This window comes from Apostichopus japonicus, chromosome 19, assembly GCF_037975245.1.
Source record: "Apostichopus japonicus isolate 1M-3 chromosome 19, ASM3797524v1, whole genome shotgun sequence".
In the NCBI taxonomy this organism is placed as follows: Eukaryota; Metazoa; Echinodermata; class Holothuroidea; order Aspidochirotida; family Stichopodidae; genus Apostichopus; species Apostichopus japonicus.
The window spans coordinates 24,074,650-24,092,832 of NC_092579.1; the positions used below are offsets into that span (position 1 = coordinate 24,074,650).

An 18,183-nucleotide genomic window follows, 5' to 3' on the forward strand; every position below is an offset into this window, starting at 1 on the left:
CCGTCTTGACTGGCCTGAACCAGTCTCCGTTTGCACATGCGAATTCGGTCAATATACCAAAGCGTCTGAGTCAGGCCTACAAATATTGCAGAAGCGAAGAATCGCGAAATCCAGTAAATTTAGGCCATGATTATATGTTAGATATCTTTGATTTTAAAAGTCAGGTTGTATTACACTTTCAACTGTAGAAATCAAATATCAATATTCTCTCTTGTTTAATCTGTTCATCGCTAAGGTTCACGCATACACGACAGTCTGAGCACAAATAGGCCTACTATTATAGTTATTGGAGAATAATGGGGAGAAAAAGAAGAAAGAAAACAAGTTGACTATTTAAGATTTTATTATAGTATAGTGCACCAAGTATGTACATACAGCTATGCGAAGAAGTACAAAAAACAATGCATATTGTGGCAACTCTCAGAGGACCGGAATAGTTTATTAATACTAAGCTTATAATTTGTTAGGAGGCAACAAAGTTGGCCTAATTGAAGTAACGAACACCAGTCAGTCATTGATTGTCTCGCTAAACTTGGAGATTTCAATCTATGGAATTTTCATCATATCCCACAACTTGAGATATTCGACGAATGTTACATTTAATGTACGCCGAGTCATGGGCTGTATATGGATATATAGATACGTGTATGTACACTACTCTAGCATAGTGTGTTACTCGGACATATATGTAATCATCACGGTAGAAATAGAGCTTGACTATAGTTATCAGCTCTCAACTAACAACATGCAAATTTAAATACCTTTTTTCACTATTGTAATCACATCTTGTCGTTTAGTGTGTAACATTAAGGTGCCACCTCATGCATGACGTTATATAACACAGAGTAACAATAAATGTCTGTACGTTACTGTTGATCAGTGTTACTATACCACAAATGAAATTATGATGTATTGTAAAGTTTTGTTTTGGTCGGTTGGAGGGTGAGAGGGAGGTGGGGGAGGAGGGGGGGGGCTGGGGAGCACTAAGTTTAAAAGTAACACATTTCAGGATTTAAATGCAGCAGGTTGTCAGCTTAGGTCGGTAACAATTCGCCGAAAAACTAAGTTAAGTCTCAATACGATTTCTACGAGTTTCCAATACGAAACAAATTACAGCTTCCCAAAAATAAGACTGCTAACATTTTTCAAACATACGTTAATGTAGGCTATATGACCATCCACATTATTCAAAATTATTTGGGCATATGCATTGTGTCGCCGCGAGGAAACACATTTTCGACAAAGTTAAAGTAAATTTCCAGTTGAAAGATTGGTCATGAGTGACCATTACTTGAGGTTTCAGCATATTTAGCACATAGCAGTAATGCTGATTGTCTTTATGGCCTTCATTATCCCGATGGATAAAACGACATTAGCTGAACAATAACCATTTAACAACAAGGACGTATCTCTACATAATACCTTTCTTTCAAGTCTACAATTATAGAAAATATAGCTTTTCAATAACTGTCCATGAAATATATATATACAACAACATTAATAATATAGTTACTGTTTTGGCTTTCCAACCTTAGCATCGCGAATAGCCTAACTGTAGAGTTGACAAACTATGTATGTGCCGATTAGAAATAAAAAATTGGTCGAAATATTTCACTATAGATATATCCACACAAAGTGATCTTAAATAAAAAATAAATCATAATGTTGAAAATTTCTATCAAACTGCTTGGTATTACAAATCAACGTGTTGGTTATACTGCATTTTGAAGTTTAAGCGATCACATGACGTCACTACAGCTGTTACAAATTGACAATTACATGTATATGTTGTATTTTCAAATCGAAAAGGATTGTAAACAAAATCTCTTGTGATGACGTAAACTACATTCATTAGAAACCAAATAAGAAAAATAGCATTTTTATGAGACATATTAAACGAAAGCAGAGGGCATGCAAAAAAAAACTGACTGCTTCTATATACATAACTACCACGAAAAACAGTGATTTGTATCACCATTATTCCACATAGATAACATATTGACAGCCAGTTGGGACAATTTCCTAATGCTGATACCTCTCAAACTGTCCTTCCATATCATGCTTCAAAGTACTCGTACTGACAATCGAAGCAGTTCGGAACCTTTATCTGATAGGAACATGATATTTGTTACTGCTCATACTGACACTATGAGTACTCTGAAAGCGGGACATACCGGTAACAGTACAGTATAGAAAAAAATTGTCCCAACTGGGTGCATACTGATGTGATACTATGCATATTCATATTTATGTGTGTATTCATACGAACTTGCCTCAAGAACGATGTCATTCAGAGATAATAAAGTTAGAATTAATTATAATTACAGGATATAGTACGAAACGAATATCACTTTGTTATATAAGCAAGGTAATTGATTAAAACATAGACAAAATACTATAGTACAAACAGTTGCTTTAAAATCTTCCTATTGAATATGCATGAAATTTCTCTCTTTTAGTGATACCGTGCCGTTGAAATATTGCTTTTGTAACCTCAATGTATTTCCTTTTTCGATTTCATTTTTTTTTATCAACTTTACTTTTTTCATTTTATTATGTGTTAATTTATGTCTTGAAACTTTGTGATGAAATATTTTCTTATATAATATATTTGCTTCGTTAATTACTTTCGTTTGAATTTTATATTTTCTTCTTCTTGCATATATAATGAGCTCGTGCTCAAGTTATATTGAAAATACCGTATTGTGCATGATCGTTACTTTCCAAGGAAACCCGTCGAATGTATTTTGAGCCTACAGGATGTAGAACACTCATAATCCAAGTGTAGTAGCACAAACCTTTGAGTGTTTCAGAAAAGCGATACGCGTCACTGCCGCCCTGGGGCAACTGTATATCAATTATTTCCGGCTGCATTTTAACTAATGAAAATGAAATTGGTTTTGGTGACAGATATTTCAACTTTCAGGCATTATGCAAATCAGTTGAATTCATTCCACCAATTTTAGCTTGTATTGAGAGGTGGAATAGCCTATACTTCGCTAGATCCTGAAGGTCTTGTAACGATGCTCTCAATGTATAGACTTTTGCACGATTCAATTAAAACGTTCAGTTTTAGCTTAATCATAATCACGTGGCGGCATTTCAGAAAGTTTGATTTGAGAGAGAACTAAACTAAAATTGACAAACAACACAGTGACCGAGAATGTGCAAAATTAGTATATGTTATAGAAAGTTGGTCTTGTCAATTGTAACAAATCACACTTTATCAGTGTACATTTTGTCTCTTTCAACAATTAAAAGTCTTTAACTGATTACCAAATGACATCGAACTCGTTTGATTTCGAACATGTCGTCAGTTACGCAATGCCATATGCAGCTATCTATGTATACTCTATATATGTATATCACGTTGTCCAAATGCAGAGATATCTGGAGTTTTTTAACTTCACAAATATGCATGATTCAGTTTCCAGCTGTATACAACTAGTTGGCACTATATTTGCCCACACTCTCAGTTTTATTTAAACATAAGCTCCCGCATGTCATGCATGGTTTGCAGTAAACTAGATATTGTATAGCCTACCATAATGTGGAGCTATAGGCCTAAGCGGTGACTTTTTCGTTGGATTCATTAGCAACTGAAAATCGGTAACTCCAAAAACAGTTCAACAGCGATGAACCAACGTATGCACTTGGCATTTCTTCTAGATTCCTTGCCCATCATTTACACTCTTGCCGTGTATTTCCACGCCTGTAAGTTTGGTGCAGGGCATATCGATATATGCAATTGTCGTAAATTGTTAACATGGTATGTTTTCTGGAAATCTTTTGTTTCCGGAACAGTTTTATAAATCGTGCAGGTTTGATCCAGCAAACCGGACAAGAACATGCAACACAGTTATTGTTAAAAGTTATTAACGAACAAGTTAGACATATTTTAGCATCACCGCACACTACTATATAGGAGTAAATATTGCACACTTTTCACAAGAAACTTGATATGACTGAGTCAAATTTATGATGTCTTTAACGTTGCCAGATTCAGAACATGTTTTTGGCTTTACTCACTTTCGAAACATGTTTCTTTTTCTTTACTTCATGATTTTTGTATTTTTTGTGTGTGTTTTATATCGAACTAGTCTGTATAGCGTTTAAAATACCACAAGAGCTACATTGTTTCACGCGCATATACTATACGTATATATGCTAAATGAAAATGCATTATTTTCTATGTACATCCTTCCATGTAAACAAAATAAAACATTGCGTAAATAGTTCATAATACTGCTGACGAAAACTAGAAATAAAGAAAGAAATTTTAAAATATTTAATGTACAAACCTATAATTGCCCGAAAAGTTTCCGTGAAACGACGCACGATAACTTTCGTCATTCCCATTCGATATAACGCCATTAATTCTCTTGAGTAGTATAGCACGGTGTTCAATCTATACATTAATTAATTGCACACTTCCTAATTGATGTTCCTGGTTTTGTCTCCCAATGTATCCAAAAGGGAAACCTTTCTCCTCTCTTTGGGACCCGTGTGGTCTTACTTTGTGTGAAATGGATTACTGACAAAACAACTTCATTATCACGCACATGTCTGTATGCAACAGTGTAGCTGCCACGTATTAATGGTCCGCATGCTCCTTAAAGGGTGTGAAGACTCGCGCAAAAAAAAACGTCTAATGCCGTTAATCTGACCTGGTTTCGAATGATGTGTAATAGAAGTGTTAGACACCACCATCGATACCAGAAAATACCCACACAACTTGCTACCGTTGGTAATTGGACACTAGTGTACAGTCAGTACATACAGCTGCGGTCAATACCCACAGCACAGTGTACAAACGATACAGCGATGGACAACTCAGGTCCAGCTAAAGATAACAAGGTATCACGTTTCATTACTGTCTACATTTTGTAGCGAAAAGAGAAAAACTTCACTTGCATGCAACGGAAAGTTAACTTTTTAAAGATGGCGGCACGCTGTTTGGGGCGAGTCTTCAATGCCTTTAATTACTCTTGATTTATAACGCTATGATCCATATCGTGTTTTCAAGCTTCATATATACCATCGTATAGTTGACACTTATACAGGCCACTCGTCTTAACCTCCGTCAGTCATGTTATTGAATCTTTCCTAATCCATGATATCAGAAAGTAACATTTATTATGACTGTGACCTTCATACTTCTGAACGGTCCATCAAATCAAATATGGAGTCAAGCAAAAGCAAAATGTCACAAAAAACGAGTACCTCTTCGAGCAAACTTCTCTTTGTTATTATAATTCAATATGCGGATAGAATATGTGCGAATGTTATACGTGACTCTACTATACTGTCCCTTGACGTGACCATCCATGAACGACGATACTACCATGCGCAGCTGAAATCAAGGGGCGTCATCTATTACGAGGGTTCCTGCAGCTAACGAGTCCCAACATGACCGTCATTCATTCTGCGCCATCTTGTGGACTCATAATTTGCATAAAGTGAACTGCTCGTTCCATAAAAGATATTCTTCTCGTTTGTTTCATAATGTATATAATGTAAATCCTAATTATTTGGCGTCTCCATCTTCAGCATCAACCCGTCCCTCGTATTTGTGTGGTTTGATATCTTTCTTTCGCTTTCTTCTTTTTCCTTGTTTTCTTTTTTTGCGAAATGGTTGTAGGTTGAACCACAGAGCAGATTACCCGAATTACAAGAATTATCAAGAATTCTAAAATCCATTTTATTGTTTTGATTGCTAATGATGATTTCATGATGGATGTATGACAATTATGTGATACTTGCAACCATCAATTTACTGTCACAATCATATATGCTTTAAAATACGATAAAAGGGCGTTTGCAGCGAAATCATATCACGATGTTCCCCATTGAACTTTGAGTTATTGCTGACTGATATTGGCGCACCACAACTAAAGGTATTGTTTTTTATCTTTAATGGATTCACTTGGTACTTTTTTCATGCATAAACGCGATTGTGGTTGCGTTTTTCATAACGATTCACAAGGATTTACCAATGGCGTTTCATCACTTCGGAAGCACAATCATCATCAAAGGTTGAAACTTATTTCATCGAGTGTCCTAAGCACTGCTCGTCCAACCGTGTTCTATGATATATCCTATTGGTTTGAACAAAAAGACGCGTTTTGGCTCATTGCTGGTCTTGCTTTTTGTCTTCTCAGAGAGCAAACTAATTTTCAGCTCGCAAAGTACAGCTGTGTTCTTGACACTGAAATACACAATCTTTAAAGCGGACGCACCTGTTATATATACCTATCCATTCATTATATCCGCGCGGTTAAATTTACAATACGCAGCACACGAAAGCTTTTTTTCTCATCTTCCGGTCAGTCAACGTATGCCGGGTGTACGATTCATAGCATCAATCACACGAGTTTGTATTGCAAGCGTAGATTCACGGCTTACTTTTTGCCTATGTAGGCGTTACTCTCTGCGCGTTCCCTATAGAGATCCTCCAATTCTTGATAAGGGTCGCAGAACACGTCATCAAAATCCTGGTAATTTCTGTCTTGAGGTACTTTGCCGCTGGGGTGGCGCTCTCTTTTCCTTGTTGGTCGGAATTTATTCATTTCAGTGACGTGTTCGGGCTCAATCTTCTCTGGTACCGGGAGGGTGGCTGAATAGTAAGACGGTGGCGGTAGTGAGCCCTCCTCACTGCTGTGCATATCCACGTAAGACACATCATGCGGTTGTTCGGCCTGCAGGGGTTGGGATGCGTTGTTCTCGGACACCGAGTCTAACCTCTTGAGGGGAACGTCTGGAAGAGTTCGGTGCATGGTCAACACAGATGATGGTCTGTCAGATGCGATACTTGTTTGCATAGCCCGTGGACCAAACAACAATCCTTCTTCTGTCATGAGGTATTTCTTTGAGGAGGATGAATCTATGCGGCTGTTCGCGTTTGGAAATCCCTCGATTTGAGGGTATTTTCTTCGCCACACACAAACGATGCACTTGCCGATCAGATAAATTATGAAGACCATACCTAGTAAACTGAGAAGTATGATCAGGGTAAATGTAAACTTGTGTTCTTTCCAGTAAAATGGAACATGAAGTGACATGTCAAAGTCTGCAAGAGTACAGGATTGATTTTGGTGGCTGGGGTATTCTTGTCGAGCAATCCGGATATCTGTCGATGCTTCAAGGGTAACACCATTATCGATTTGAACTTGGCATGATATAATTTGGACATCATCACTCATAGATGTGTTGGTGAGTTTCAATGCCTGCCCTTCGTGGCTGATCAAATACCTGTCGTTCGTGTTACTCTTCGATATCTTCCTCCCGGCGAAAAACCATTCGATGGGAAAGTCCTTTAAGACGTGTGAACGTGTGCAAACGAAAGATATCTCTCCACCCTCCACGACTTCTGGATCTTGAGGAAGAATTACGACTTCTGCGCCGTTCATTTTATCGTGATTTTCTACCAAAACAGTGATGCTCTTTACAGAGTTTCCGACCAAATTTTCAGCCGAGCATATAATTTCTGATCCGTTCCAAGATAGAGGGACATGTCTAATGGACACCTCTCCGAGCTCGTTACTTCTCAAAGAAACGTCAACATCGTCGGTTTGCGGAACACCGTTTTCATTCGTAAACTGTCGGTAGCATGACAGAGGCTTTCGTAGGGCTGGTCCTGCCATGACAAAAACAGAAAACTTTGTGGTTCCACCAAGGACAAAGCTTGGTTTCTCCGGGAACAATGAAATGCGAGGTTTGTTGACTACACACGAACGTTGGTCGACTATGTCCCCGTCGCTGTAGTAGAACCTACAGACGTATTCACCGTCAATTGACGACACGTTTGCAATGGTCATGACATTCTCGTAGTACATATAATCCCGGAAAATGACGGAATTACTTTTTTCGATACCGTCGTGATACCAAACCAGTTTCGGAGGAGGAACAGATCTTTCAGCGTAACAATCAAGCTTGAGATTATCTTTTGCATCGCCTTCCCATGAAGCGGAACAAACTGGAAACTTTGCAGACGGTGGCGTCATCATTTCGAGCTTGTGTCTATTGGATCCAAGCCGCCATTCTGTGCCATCGAAAATCGCACACTGGTACACGCTTGCATCTTCTGGTATGACATCCTGAATCTGAAACTCAATTACGATACGATCAGGGTTGCGGTAACCGCTAATCTGAAATCGCGATTCAGACACCGTGGTAGTAGACAGTGTCCATGTAGCTAGATATTGGTAATCCTCGCCTGTGTTCCTTCGGACAACCCTGATTGTTCCACCCTATAAGAAAATATTAAGAAAGGAAAAAAAATCAAAATAAAATGAAAATAAAATAAAACTGTTAGCAAACTGCTTATCCACTAGAGAGCCTGTGTAATAGAATGTGTAAAAAGCCTCTGAAGAAGATCCTGCTAGGATCGAAACGTCAGGCCAACTTACTTTTACACAAAGGAAAAAATGATAGTTACAAAACTTTGTTTCACCTGACCAGCTATAGAACACAAAACAGCCCATACTGAAGACTGTTTATTATATTGCGAAGACGCAACGCAACAATAATCATCGACATATATGTATATATATATATATATATATATATATATATATATATATATATATATATATATATATATAGAGAGAGAGTAGGTTGGCGTCTATCTTGGCGCAGAGTGCTCTATGTCCATTGGACAGAGCGGAATATATGTTGATACTAGATGAGACTAGTGGAACACTAGTAGTTGTAACTCGGAGTTTCACGCTTTATTGCGATCTTCAGACAACTCTTTGTTGTCTGAAGATCGCAATAAAGCGTGAAACTCCGAGTTACAACTACTAGTGTTCCACTAGTCTCATCTAGTATCAACATATATATATATATATATATATATATATATATATATATATATATATATATATATATATATATATATATATATATATATATATATATGAGTGAGTTACACCCAACCCCACCCCAACCCCCTGATTAAAACAATTGTAATGGATGCTTTCCTCGCAAATATTCGTATAATCAGCTGATACTGTACAGTATCCGTACACGAATTGTACAGTATCCATACACGAACTCTACAAGACTTGTAAAGGTTTCAATAAATGACAGTCACATGTCAACGAAATAATCTTTAATAGATTAATTTTGTTATTTTGACCTGATTAATTTCGCAAGAGATATGTACAGAAATCGAACTATTTGCCCCTGAAAGTTCAAATGTTAAACTTGATGAGTCAACATGTGTGTCGTATAGGGTTCCTCTGCAAGTGAATCGCAGTCTCTATACCAATGTGTCATTGTCATTCACTTTAACTTTGGTTGTATATTGTTCAGGGAAGTGTTAGAAACGTTTGAATTTCTGTCAAAGTGGATCATTAGATCTTTAGATGAATTATATTCTTAAAAGTAGGTCATGTAACAATGAAAAGACCCTTTTGTACTGCAAAACAGCTGTCTGTGACAGACGCATATTATACACACGTCTTTTGAACAAAGGCGTTGTATAAGATAATATTTTTAAAGTTAGCCCTGATATTTCGATCTGGACAAAGACGAGAGGCATGCTGACATTGATTACGCACAATGAAGGTCATAGCAATCAAATTCTTTTTCTTCTTCTTCATCTTATTTTTTTTTGTTTTTTTGCTCTTTGCCTTTTGTGACCCTGGGGTATATGAAGTCACTTCCAAACTGTATCGAATCGCTTCTTTGGATGTCAACCTCTACCGTAATCTCTCCGCTTTTGATGCAGTAAATCATCGGCTTTTCTTAGATTTAATTAGCCTAACACTCTTGAGGATGAGTCTAATTGAAAATGCTTTTATAGTCGAATTTCACCCTTTTTGAAATGCATTAATTGAAACTAAGAGCCGTATAATTGAAAAACAGTCTTTACTGCTTAATTTTTATAAACCCTATACTTTATTCTTTTTATGTTACAGTTTGGAACATCAATTTCTTGATAGCTTTCTCAGTTGCATTTTCAAGTTTTGCTTCTTTAAAATAACTCGAGTCACGTGTCCTCGTTTCTTCTTTTTGGCGGGAAGACGTTATTTTAGTAGGTAGACTGACAGAGGGTGTCTGTCTAGAAAGGAGTAATAATTTACTGATTCGGAGGTTTGAATGAAAACATTCATTGTTGAACTATATCATATGAGTGTACCCAAACAACGAAAAAGTCAACAGTTTATCCCACACATCAGTTTACATACAATTTTTGTTTATGTTAAGTTTGGTAAAAGTTTTCGATTTTTTTAAATATTATTTCATAAGCAATACAGTGTATTAGCATCACCATGAAGAATGTCAAATGTCAAATACTGAGAAGAAAGTCTAACATTATGGTTACAATTTCCGCTTTTTATTTTTGCACTTGATTAATCTAATAACATACATGCATGTTTAATAAGTATAGCAAACGCGTATTGACTTTTTAGACATGGGTTAAAGGTATTTGATCCGGGAACTCCTCGGGCAATAAACTAATGTGCATAAATCCTCTTGTGCGCGCAATAATTCTGCGTTTGCAATAAGGAACACATCAAATACATATAGTAACAATAACACTCTAACCTCCTGCATGGTTAATCAATTAATGACAATATGTATCAATTAATGACAATATGTACACAAAACACAATGTATAAAGGAATACATTATAGCCTATACACATTGGTCACGAACAAGCGATCTGTTATAGCAGCTATGGAATACCGGTAGTTCATAACACGCGCGCAAGACTTGGTGTGCTGCTGCCATAATCTGGTTATTATCATTCAGTTTCAAGGCCGCATTCATGGGTTATTATACAGTCATTGAACCATTGTGTCTGGTTGCCAAAGGCTTATACATTGTAGTTACCAATTAAGTAGAATGTTCATCCGCTAATTACGTTCATTAGTACTAAACAAGTGTTTTACACGTTATATTATGTATTGTGTTAACGTCTATAATGGCCATTACGCATCCCATGATCGCCTTATATACGCGTCATTAAAAGGATTGCCTCTATTCCCTATTTAATATTGGTTAAACAAATAAATTCCTTCTCCTTACACTCTATACTAGCTCGTGACAAACAAAAGCATGATTTTTAGTTCCATTAGAATCATCACGAACTGATACGCAAAAAATGACTAAGCCAGTTGATTTTGAAGGATGAGTTTCTAAAGTAGCAATGATGCTTGACGCTTTAAGATGCGAAAATTGAATCCAAATCTCTCCATCCGTGTGAAAGTTTTACATCAATTAACATTCCCATATCAGTCGGTCTTGACTTGTCGGAGTTTGTTTTTAACAGTGGCTGGATACAGAACGATACATTGCTTCTATCTTTCTTTCTCTTAAAGGATTGGTTCAGGTGTCTGACATGTCTATCTTGTATGAAAGAGCTTAAAAAGACAAACAGAATAGTGAAGAAACCACCATGATAGCATTCTCCGTTAAGGAGATATCACATTTTGAAGATTTCAAAATTTCTTTGCAAATGACTGGTGTAGAAAGACTAACTGTGAGGGTGTGATGTCACATCCTCACTTCCTTAACATGTGTCAATATATTTCATTAAAAACTAATTACATATATTTTCACAAATCTAAAAAAATATAATCAAGCATTCTTCAGATGCTAAATCTCAAATACTTCCCTTGACACATAAGAGATCTCCTGACGTATATTTTGGTTGTAAGTCATAAAATCTTACAAAATATTTTAATAAAGTAACAAAAACTTTTCAGGAATGTGAGGATATGACGTCACAGCTAGTCTGATTTCAGCAGTTTCTACACAATCAGATAGAACTTTAAACTTGAATATCTCCTAAACGGAAAAAGATATTTGAATAATTTCTTCACTATTGGGTTTCTTTTATTGCCCTCTTTCATATAAGATAAACATTTGTGACACCTGAACTATCCCTTTAAGAGCTGTTTGTCTTGTGGTTTATAATTAAGGGTACCATGTAAAAACAATATAGCAACACGTTTTATCAGTCTACCGATCTACGTGCGGCACAATCATGAATAACAATGTGACAGAATAAACATTGTAGCATTGGAAAGACACTGCATGGTAACTAGCAAATTATTAGCTTGAAATTACGTTTATTGTCTATACCGCATAAAGGGAAATGTTGCCATAAGAAATCGTTTGAAAGCAGCTTTATGTGTTGATTTTTGATACAGTTCTTGATTCTGTCAGTTTTCAAACTCCCTCAATAAATGCTAGACATTGAGAAATGACTATACGTACCTTTCTTTTCAAATATTATATTAAAAGTCGAAAATTTTAAGAGAACAATACTATCCCACCTTTGTATTTTCATTTTTATAGGCAGTTTGATTAATCATAGGGCTACTAACATGTATAGCTGTATATGTGGAGAAATGCATGGTGAGGATCGAACTGAATGTATGTGATCATACAACGCTCCGAATCTTCAACATGGTGCACTGAAATCATATAGGGCCGATGAATTAACTGATGTATATTGCAAACTTATAATTTGAGTAATTCTCTGTGGATTTGCGGAAATTTACTACCAAACATAAACGTAATCAATAGAGCTCATTAAGCTTCTGAAATGATTCTTGAAGTGTTATGTTAATAGTCTTAATGTGTCATTTGGTACGGGATGTTTTTAACGCAGTCTATTGTACATGACGCAATACCCCAATACTTTGAGACTCTATATAGAACCTCCCTGCACGTTGTTGATTAATTACGTTACTTAATTTGAGCTTACTGATGTAAGATTTAGCCGGTAGCTTCAGTGTGTTAACACCTGCCATGCTGTTAAAACCTACATGCATTTTGTGGAATTCCTTTTATAATCTTTAAACTTGTGAAGTGGAAGTCATGGTAAAGTCCTCTCTTGACGTTCGCGTTTAGTCCTTCACTGGAATCTAAGATCAGGTGCTTGACACGCATGCCTTGTAGGGTGAAGATGATGGTACTAAACCTTACTACTGACAACATCCACTATATGGATTACAAGTTCCCGCCAAAATTTACAACTGAAACTTCTGCAGTCTGTATAGTATCACTGGAAACTATATGCTATAATTTTTAAGTACTTACAACAATGCAATCGAGTTGTTTAGTGCCAAAAGAGCTTCTGCGCTTTGAACTCATAAAACCACGAAAATCAAACATAAATTGTACCAAATTTAAGTGTAAAGTCTCTAGATTCCACTCGATTTTAAACAAAATGAGGGTTGCATGAAGTGTGACTGAAAGCGATATGAACGGTTGACAATTATCTTACAAATATTTGATGCACTAAACCCTCTTGAAAAGAATATTCTCGTCCACGTTTGATGGAAGAGTACTCAAGAGGAGATGAATAGGGTGTGAAGGGAGTGGCAGTCGGGTTGTAGTGTCAGGTATGTGGCAGATTCGAAGACGCGAGATATCTTTGATAATTTATTTTGCATAATGTTAGATAAATCCTTGAAAATTCTCGTCATTTAAGACTCTGGTATGCAAAGTGCAGGTCCCGAATTTTGGAATGGTCGCCAAAAATTTCAGAAGAAAATGAAAAAAAATTGAAGTTCGGGAAAATCATAAGTTGAAATTTTTTATATCATTTTGCAACAAACACCCTTATGAATAAACATTTCTCAGGGCGTCTCAATACCTCCAGTGGCGTGCGAAAAGGAGGAGAGGTTTGGGGAATACAGCCCTACCTCCATAGTCAGTCGGAAAAAAATTGACCAGATGGGGTATTTCATATATTCAGCCGGGGAAAATTAGACCATTCCTCCAGGCGGCAACATTTTGTTATTTTTAAATTACGCGAAAAAAAAAACTCAATTTCATATATTAGCACACCACTGTGTTGTAGTCTTAATGCCCTTCCGAATGCACCATTTTGACGCCTAAGCTTTACATGGTTTAAGAACCCCGAGACCCCTCCCAACCACGAGAGTCGACTCCAACGAGCCCCCATGGCCACACCCCTCTTAAAATTCTTCATTCGTCTCGGGACGTTTCGTAAAGGTTTTTGACCCTAATAAAAATAAGCCGAGTGAAATTAAGAACCCAATCGCTTCTCCACATCTTTGAAATCCTATGCCCACCACTGCATCAGCTATACTTCCTTCCAGCATGGAGCTATTACGGTAATAGCTCCATGCTCCCAGTAAACACCTTTCCCGGGCAACAGCATCCCATTACTGGAGGGTCGCCAAGATGATACAGACGAAGAGTGGGTAGTTCGCCAACTAAAATATTCCCGGGATTTAGAACAGTCAAAATACTCAATTATATGCCTAAGGTGGTTGTTGTTGTTGTAATCCCTATCATACGAACAAAGAGGACAAAGAAAATAATGAACGAGACCATTATTAATTAAGAGAGTTGGTGTTCACGACGTGTAACGACCTTGCCGCTTGGTTTGGTCTTTCATCTTCATGCCATGGTCTGTGATCTATTTATCCCGTTACATTGGCTTACAACACTGCGCAGCAATGAAAGTGATGTTCAATATATTGTTAATTAGAGCAACAGACTGGAGAACGTTATCAAGTCCTTCTATTAGCATAACAAATTCTGGCATTCATTTCCTATTTCCTGGTATTCTGATCATTTAAAATCGATTTTACATAATTAACTTACTCTCCAAAGTTAAAATAGAATGAAATATATAGCCCGCACGCAATTAAAGCATTCCCTTGGCCTATATATATATATATATATATATATATATATATATATATATATATATATATATATACATATATATATATATATAGATATAGATGTAAATATATAAATGTATATATTTATATTCATATATATATATATATATTCATATATATATATATATATATACATATACATATTTACATCTGTAGCCCTATACACATGATGTCAGCTCCTATAAGCACTAAAAAGCCATATCCCGCATTTACACCGTGTCTCTCTCATCTATCACGTGCGTCCACTCCACTTTGGAAAACACTAAAACAAGGGTATGTCTGCATGTATAGTGCTTCCCTATTGTTGAGAAATTTTAACACATGCAAGTGTGTGTATTCTCCAGCTCGCAACATTCAAAAGGAGTATACGGGGACCGTCACAAGTAAAATCCTTTGTCCGCTTGTTTATACCTTGTCCGTAATGTGGAGACCATTAAAGGTTTTATTGCCTACTTTCTCTTACAACCATTAATGTGTAACCACAGGTTGAAGTACTAGGTGAACACATGTCACGTATGCAAGGTTAATTTTTATGTTAAGTTAAAAAAAGTTAATTAGTCATCATGAAGGCTTCAGGCCTACTTCACATTTACATCAATTATTATATTTCATAGCCCGAACTATAGTTTATGCATTTCAAAGTTTGAAAGTTGAAAGCACTGAAATACAGTTGACAAAACTTTGGTAATATCTTGTTCAGAGATCAAATAAATTGAATTAGTCGACTCCTTTCCAATATTTGCATACACAGAGAGGAAAATATTCAAAATTAAAAAATCAAGAGTTGAGCAAATATCTGTGGTTATAAGGGGCAATTAGAGATACCAGGTTCTACATATATATTCTCCCTCGCATTTTCATGTAGTAAAGACGATGTACTGGCTCGTTGTTGGGAAACTGTATCAAGCTATAAAATGCAGTACGTTTACAGTTTGCTCGATATTAATATTGATATTTTTATAACTTTCTTCAAAATTGACAAATCAGATCCCTGCAGGCTTTCCCACAGCACATCTGAAAATCCCGGAAGGTTGATTAATCTCCAAGTTTTCATCTTAGCAAAACCGTACCCACTATAGTTTTCATAACATATATCAATAATTATCCCGGACAAGCCAAAGTGATGTGAACTACTTCAAACTATACTTTGAGGAACTTATCATCCACTTTAACAACCAACACTATGAAACTGTATTATCTTTACTTTCGTTTTCATCTCCTATTTTCCGGGTGTGTGTGTGGAGGGGGAAGGGGGGGGAGGTGGGGGAGGGGTATATATATTTATTGTTTCGTCAAGAGCGAAGGGCGCAAGAAGTGTGGTAGACAATGCTTTCTATTCTAGTGTTTAAACGTTTCCATGTCAATCGTTGCATTTTGAAGTGGTCATATTTTGAGTGAGCCCTAATTTTGAGAACAATTTATGATATTAATAAAACAAGGAAGTGCAATTAGAAGCTGCTGATTGGCCGAATTTGTTAATGAAAGTAAAAATGAGGAAAAGAAAAGTGAAGGATCCGGGGTTTGTGCATTTACTAGGGTCCAGATGCAACAGCTTTATAAAATTTCATTAAAAAATAAATGTTAACGGTCTCCAGAACTATTTACTTCAGTTAAGCCGATAAAAAAAATGTGTTATAATAAAAACAAATTATTATACTAGTTCGGGCTGATCAAGTTATAATCTATTGTTTCAATTTATGAGAAAGAAATTTCCAAATTTTCAATTGAATTATTCAATTCATTCTAGAGCAAGAGCATTCGTTCTATTACATCAGACCGAAATTCATGATCTTAATTGATGTTAGTATGACAATTAGCTTGGTATAGGATTTATATTAAAATAATCGATTGAAAATTCAATCTTTTTGATTAAATGTCAATTTTCAGAACATTATATATCTATCCAATTAGATTTGCATGTTTCTACCGAGTGGGGGAAAGCTATCGCAAGAAAGAGAAGGCCTATTTCATTGAACAGGTCGCTCGGTTTCATGTTCACACTAAGCCTTAAGATTCACGAAGTTCATCACGTTTACTGTGTCAATACACAAACTTTCAATCGAAGTAATGTATAATGGAAAATTTCACTCACTTATTTATACAGTCATGGAGGTCTGTTTTACCTCCATGATACAGTAGCGTTTGAAGCAGAACGTCCGTTTTCACGAATTGGTATATGATTCACTTTTTTTCCTAGAATTAAGTTTAATTTCAGTGGGTATAAACGGACAATGTTCCATTTTTAATGGGTTGGCCTACTAATCTGATTGTCATTAGCAGAGCTTGAAAACGAAATGAACAAAATAATATCATGAAAATAAATGATGATTAATAAGAATTCTAGAGATTAAAATAAACTTTTTAATAAGAGAATTATGTAATACTTTGTCAATAGACCAATGTTATATATACCCACAACAAATTAACAATATGCACAAGCATTGTTATATGCAGGCCTATCACTTAATATCGTGATAGGTAATACTTAATAGGGGTAAATGTTTTCGACGGAGACAAATATTTTGGGACTATTCCAGTGACTAGAGAAACACAAACCCCCATGTGCTCTGAACAAATAGAGAGGGAGAGGAAGAGGGGGGGGGTGGGGAGGGAATACAACTATAAATGAATAGAAAGACAATTAGTTTATGGAATGTTAAGCAATAGAACATATGAGTTTTTTTTAAATCTCACATACACATACACACTGATCATAATGATGTAGTTATTAGCGCTTCGTATAATATCAAGTTTTTTTCCAGCATACTGTAAGGAAAATGACTTCTTGAATAAGTTGAGTATATTCGAGAGTAAGTCAATTTGTTAAAGAAAGGAAATTTACAGAAAAGTGAACATTGGTGTAATAATCTCTAGATATGTATGTATTGTTAAGTAGGCCAAAAGTTCATTCGATATAAACAATGATCATTTTATGGCTCTGTTTCCTGTTGTTTCTTTAAGACCATTGTTATAATTGTGCCTCTTACCTGGCTAAAGAAATCGTTTTCCAGGTTCACAACCGTACAAGTTAAAATCACCGTAGAACCCTGGCGTAAATGGTCGGTGGGACTCGAAATGGTCACTAAGGGTGTAATAGATACCACTGGTTTAAATACAAAAACGACAATTCCAAAGAGAATCGACCAAACAGGAGAAATAAGGCGGCCCATGGCGGCTAGAAGGCGTCCTAAAGGTTCATTAAGCCACAATCTGTAAAGTGTTGCCACTGGTATAGCCCAACTGTAAATGAGCTCAGCGTCGCTGAAGCTTGGTTAGAAGCGAAAACAAAATGATTTTGCAGGTAGATTGAATGGGTATGTTTATTAATTTTCCGGCGACGAACGAGGAAGCTGAAGTGTACTTTCATTTCCTAGCATGCTATGAAGGAGGGGAGGAGGGGCTGTTTCATTATTCATGAGATGCTGGTAATTTACATATGAATGAATCGCCGCTGGGTGATATTTTCCAAGTGCGGTCTGCCTTAGACGTAGAGTAGAGTTTT

General features: G+C 36.3%; 1 protein-coding gene across 1 annotated transcript; it reads right to left on the reverse strand.

The window, feature by feature from the left end:
* Positions 1–325: 325 nt before the first annotated feature.
* On the reverse strand, positions 326–17,971 carry LOC139959840 (uncharacterized). Its single transcript, XM_071957720.1, has 2 exons — positions 17,669–17,971; positions 326–8,249 (listed from the first exon to the last, which is right to left on the reverse strand). Exons 1-2 carry the CDS (start codon positions 17,849–17,851, stop codon positions 6,402–6,404), a joined length of 2,031 nt encoding a protein of 676 aa, XP_071813821.1. The 5' UTR covers positions 17,852–17,971; the 3' UTR covers positions 326–6,401.
* Between the last annotated feature and the right edge of the window lie 212 nt (positions 17,972–18,183).